Below are 6,000 nucleotides of genomic sequence, written 5' to 3'. Positions count from 1 at the left end.
GTTGTCAACCTTAACAAAAACAACCATATTGCTTTCTAAATATTATGAAATGATCAATTACAATAAGTTCTCTTGAAGATAGTATCATTAAAATTAACAAATGGAATTTTCTAATACCTTATTCTCCTTTGCTTTTAATAAGATTGTGAAAAATGCCTATTTAAAAAATTTGTAACATTTAAAAACATGATAGACCATTAAAGATATCAATAATTTTTGTATTTGACAATTTTATGTATAAAGAAAATATTGTTGAGTTACACCGAAAAATAAAAATTACAATTAATCAAATGATAAAAAGAAAAACAAGAAGAAGGCCACACATTAAATAACCTTTAACACAATCAATCTAGCAATTTTTGTCTAAAAACAATTTCCGAAAATTCGTTTGGTTCTTGGAAGATGAGGATAATTTCTTTTTCATAATCTAGATTTAATTTTTTTTTGCGTTTGTTTCAAAATTGGCAAAATGGAATTAGAATACTAGACTTCTAATTTTGTTTCAACACCAAGCTTATGCATAAAAATGTATCTTTCCACTCATCTTTTGAATGAAACAATGGGTCCGTTTGGTTCGTGGAATTGTAGAAATCGAGATTGCTACAATTATCGATTTAGCCAAATCAAGGTTTTGTAAATTTTCATTCCTATTTTTGAGATTTTACTTGAACTGTTTGTTTCACTTGGAAGATGAGTGGAAAGACACATTTTATGCGTAAGCTTGGAATTGCAGACAGACTCCAAAAAGTAATCCAATCTATTATTTTTACACTCCTCAAAAAGCATAACCATGTTTTGATTTTCAATTCTTTGTTGCTAGTAGGAAGTCTGAAAACCTGATTTTGAAACAAAATTAGAAGTCTGGTTTCTAATTCCATTTTGCCAATTTTAAAACAATGCAAAAATTTTCAAATCCAGATTATGAAAAAGATAACTCTCCTCATCTTCCATGTAAAATCTCAAAAATAGGAACAATTCTACGGACCAAACAGACCCGAACAATTTTTTCCTCCAACCAATTATGTTCTTTCTATACAAGGTGATGATTCACTCCCCAACGTTCTTCTAAGAAGGTTGCCCGGAGGGACTAGGATGAAGGGCGATGTTAGGATGCGAAGTGAACAAGCCGGTGAGTGAGGAAGCAAGACTAAATAGACCGAAAGATGAAGTCGACTCGAGGAAAGCGCGATGACATGTGCCCCAGGACTAAATAAACCGAAAGATGAAGTCGACTCGAGGAAAGAGCGATGACATGTGCCCCAGGGTAATACCTATATGTTCCTTCAAAAAGCATATCGCCAATCCTACGAACATGAAAACCCAGCCCTCCCACACCTACCCTGACCAACGACTCAAGACAAAGCCCTCTTCACTGGTTTTAAAAGCTGTAACAAACGGATGCATCCTGGCAAAATAGTAAAACGCAGAGAAACACGGCCTCCAAAAAGCTACCTCAATATATCACTTGCAAAGGTGCGCATATTCGTCCTATTAATGTGATACATGAACCCGGATCGTTGTTGTTTTGTAGCATTTGCATATAACAATACTTTGGATTCATGCGTGATGACTGCAGCTGCAGTAGCATGGGGGCCTGGGGAGGCTTTGAAGATGGAAGAAGTCCAAGTAACATCTTCACAACCTCTCGAGGTTCGCATCAAAGTGGTATCCACATCACTTTGCAGAAGCGATATCACCTTCTTCGATGCACAGGTTTTGGGTTCGCTTTCGACCCTTCTGCTTTCTGTATTCCTTGACCTATTTATGGATACAATAAAGTAAAATAGAATATCTTCAAGCCTTATCAGGTCAATGACAGCTTATGTGACAGTAGATTTTGCGAATTTCAACTTTTGAATTGTTGATTTTTTGTAATTGATTTTGTTGATTTTTTAGAACTTATAAATCGTTTGTTTATATAAATTTTATAAATATTTAAGTTTAAAACGTTATAAAAAATTCACATATACTTTCATTTCAGTTTTCTTTTAAGCTCTTCCAGGCTCCAGCAACCTAGTCACACTGATGTGAAGCTGTGAATATTTGCAGAAAGAAAAAATAACAATGTAATAAAAATAATTTAATTTTGTTTCAATGTATTCCCCCTCGTTTTGATTTATCTATCAATATTTTAAGTTTGTCTAAAGCAGAACCCGACGTCTAGGAATTGTTTCCTAAACACTTGATCAGTTACATCCAAGTCCATATCCTTGAGCAATGAATTAGTTGAAAGTCATTAATTTTGAAACCAATTTTGTGTGGGCGGCTTTTGAAGCTTGCTATTATATATTGTGGTATCCCTCGCCAAATCTGATCTCAAAATGCTGATTGGAGGCTCAAGGACTATTATCAAACACTTTGCATACAACCTTTTTATTTTCTGTTTAATTGTTTCAGCCTGATAATGATTGCTTGAAATGATGTTAAATATGACTTAAATGCTTTCAAATGGTTCCTAAGATGTCCAGGCAAAGAACCATAATGCAAATGCAATTCTTTTGGTCTTTTGAATGCATATAGATAACCCACACAATGTAACTATGCACCTACAGCAGCTTGGCATTAATTCAAATAGTTGGCATGCAAACTAAAGACGAGAGAGATGATTCATGACATTCAAACTCTTTGTGACTAGTATTCCTAAGCATTAAATGCTGGAGCTTTATTTTAATGTAAACATTTACAATGCATACAAATGCAGATACTGATATTGTAACTTATGATTGCAGAATTTGAAGAAAACTGTGTGATAAGATGCAGCCATGTAATTGCCAAATTTCCCTCAATCTCTTGATTTATCACTTCCAGCCAAACATCCAATCAAGTATGAACTGGTGGTGATAATGCTTGATGTTTCAACCAAGCAAACTCACGCCTATGCTGTCAAAACCCTCACATGCCTTGATATTCCTGTACAGAAGCTTTTGGGTAGCCCAAGGTATGTCTTAGAGGCTGCAATCTTTCACTCTTACCCTTGTAGCAGTTGTAGTATGTAATTATCCTTCAATCTGGTTCTGATGTCTACCAAAAACTATGAATTTAAGCTCACCAATGACTCCTGGATGAAGCCATCTCCAAAATACACAATCTCATTGGATCTTTCACCAATTTAAAGTGCTCAGGACTAGAAGAATTCACAATTCTTCAAGCTGTAGCTGAAACCCTTGACAAATTTCAGAGTTTTTACAGTTCAAAGGCAATTAACAATTGCATAAGTCCGCTATCGATTTTCAGCTTTGGCTTTATATATTTCTCCTCATACAAGTTCACCAAGTAGCTTCACATTCACTTTTCACATAACTTAAAGACACTTGCTTTTGATGAAGGTTGACTTTTTCATCATCAATAATTAATTCATTAAATGGCTCTCATGCAACTACTTTTTTGACTTTGGTTTTAAATCATAAAATGATATTTGCTTTTCTTGTGTTCACATTGACTTAGGAAAATATTAAATAATTGCGCCCCTTTGATAGTATAATCATTTAATGCACTTTTAAAGTCAATTGGCACCAATCATTAAATAACTTTATGTAATGACCCCTTTCCAAAATTGGATTTTAATAATAAATAAATAAATATATAATAATTAACTACAAGAAGCAACAAATAAATAATAAATATAATAAAGAAATAATAATAAATTGTCATATTGATTGATTACCTCATGAACGTTATTGATGAAAGGAATCATGATAATTCCATCATAGCTTGGTGAGTCATAAACATGTTCGAGCCTCTTGACTTGATAGGTGGGTCAAACCTTAATTGAACCATTTCTTAGTATCCATGGCGATAAACAAAAGTCTGCTTGCAAATCATCTGTATTAGCAACACTACATCTGTTGAGACATTAATCGTGAGTAGTCGACATCATCAATTGGTTGGTTCCACAAGTCAACATCACATGCATTGAGACTAGTCAACGGAGAGCCTACAAATACCGGACATCTTCTTTCCATTTACATAAGATCATTATAAAAAAGTTTATAAAACCACATTCCAACGACACAAAGATTGGCAAAGATCATGAATACCATAGTTGAGGGAAATCAATATAAGCATAGAACATCATAAAAGGGAAGTTGATATAGGAAAAAGATTTGGAATTAATTTATGGAAAACACACCATCATTACTCAAAAAAAACAATGAAAGTTGTAGGAGGAAATACATCAATTTACGACAGAAACCGTTCAAGATATACTAATCTATTAAATTTTAGGAACCAGAAAAGAATTTTACAAAATAGTGAAACTCAATAACAAAAGAACACACAAACTTATCTTGGGAAAACCCTCTCCTACTTGAGGGAAAAACCCAGCCACACCAAAAGATAGGTCCTTTATTCTGATCTCAAATCAATTACACGATTTATGCTATGATTGATGTCTTCACATAGTCAATCAATAAGCCCTCAATTAAAAAGTCTCAGAATGACTGATAAAATAACAGATTATAAATAATCTGAATCTCCTCACATGGGAACTACACGATCATTTATGGATTGTGAACAATAAGACTTGAACACATACAGAAGTTTCTGCAATAAAATACTCTACAGATCTCATCTCTGTATATACAGTACCACAAAAATAATGTCATCTCACTGCTATGTGATCTCCAAATCAGAATACATATATAGTTCTGCTCATACACTGAGCATGAATACGATACACATGACTTTTCTAACAAAGCATATATATCACCAATTGACACTGATACAGAATCAAGACTTTTTAAGTATCTTGCAGACGCAATAATCAATGAGAATGATTAGTATATGCAACTTTATTACACGCTGTTTAATGTGGTGGCATCGGTCAGTATGGAAGGATATAAAACTGATGACTGGGTATGCATACATGTATACTAGTTTGCTTTGTGAACTGGTATATATGCATACATACAAAATTCAAATCATATATATATATATATATATATATATATATATATATATATATATGAACTAAACATCTTTTCCTTTCCATCAGCGATCTGAATGTGCATATTTTGCCAAGGATGAAACCCTCGATTATCTCTTGAAATTGATCAAGCATTGTTCACATTGCTTTATATATAAAACGATCTCCATTAGATATTCAAACTAACACCAAATGTGATCGGTGCTAAATTAGGTTATTTGCTGAACACCTGACTAGGATCGGAACTGTTTGATAACTAATTCTGATTGAAACATCATGCCTCCTCATACAGAATAGACATGACCATCCTTTCAAATGGCTATATATTTGGATATACTTGCAAGAGATAGAACAATCGTAAACAATAAATAGTTCTATATCTGCATTCAAATATCAGAAGCAATAAAAGCTTTAAACTCCAGAATTACTTCTCAAGTCTGAATATCAACTTTGGCATTGTGATTGCTTATACCTACAAGACAGTGCAATCAGATCAGTATTTGGAAAGTGAATAAATTACAGTCTGCTACTAAGTTTACCAGTGCATTTACATGGTATCAGAGCCAAGTTAGAAACATCAGAGGTAAACTTTAGAAATCAGACTACCTACGTTGATAAAGTTCTGCCACACTTCCATCATTTAAAATGACAAATCCAGTCAGATTTGAGGATTGCCTTGAGGGAGCCAACAACTTCATGGCTTGAAAATTAAGAATCATGATGATATTAGATAATCACAAAGTAGATTTATATGTAAAAGATAAAAGGACAGACCCTGAGGACGAGCCAGAAAAATTTCAATGGATTGAAAATAACAAGAAAGCTATGAAACTAATAGTGGATTCTGTGAGAGACCACATAGTACCAATACTGGCAAAGCAGACAACTGCATACCTCATGTTAAAATCTCTAGAGAGCACCTTTCAGATAAATAATACAGGTAGAACCCTTGCACTCGAAACACAGCTGAATCACATAAGTATGAATAAAGGAGAATCTGTGACTTCCTACTTCATGAAAATTATAGAGGTAAGGGATCAACTATCAAACATTAGATATGAGATAGAAAGAAAAGA

At 33.6% G+C, this 6,000-nt stretch overlaps 1 protein-coding gene across 2 annotated transcripts in view; it reads left to right on the top strand.

Annotated features, from left to right (window-relative positions):
* Positions 1-1,096: 1,096 nt before the first annotated feature.
* The window catches only part of LOC149547508 (alcohol dehydrogenase-like 6), a 155,307-nt gene continuing 150,403 nt past the window's right edge, over positions 1,097-6,000 (top strand). Inside the window, exons 1-2 of one of the 2 annotated variants that reach the window (XM_089791671.1) lie at positions 1,097-1,473; positions 1,577-1,713. In XM_089791671.1, the coding sequence (XP_089647797.1) occupies positions 1,612-1,713 (102 nt within the window). In that variant the 5' untranslated portion in view covers positions 1,097-1,473; positions 1,577-1,611. The remainder of the gene's footprint in view (positions 1,474-1,576; positions 1,714-6,000) is intronic. The other variant, XM_089791672.1, reaches the window with a different exon arrangement.

Source organism: Cupressus sempervirens, chromosome 7 (assembly GCF_028749045.1).
Source record: "Cupressus sempervirens isolate cs-2001-9-10 chromosome 7, ASM2874904v1, whole genome shotgun sequence".
NCBI classification, from domain to species: domain Eukaryota; kingdom Viridiplantae; phylum Streptophyta; class Pinopsida; order Cupressales; family Cupressaceae; genus Cupressus; species Cupressus sempervirens.
The sequence above is the reverse complement of the archived record's forward strand: the minus strand, read 5'-3'. Positions and strand labels throughout refer to the sequence as shown.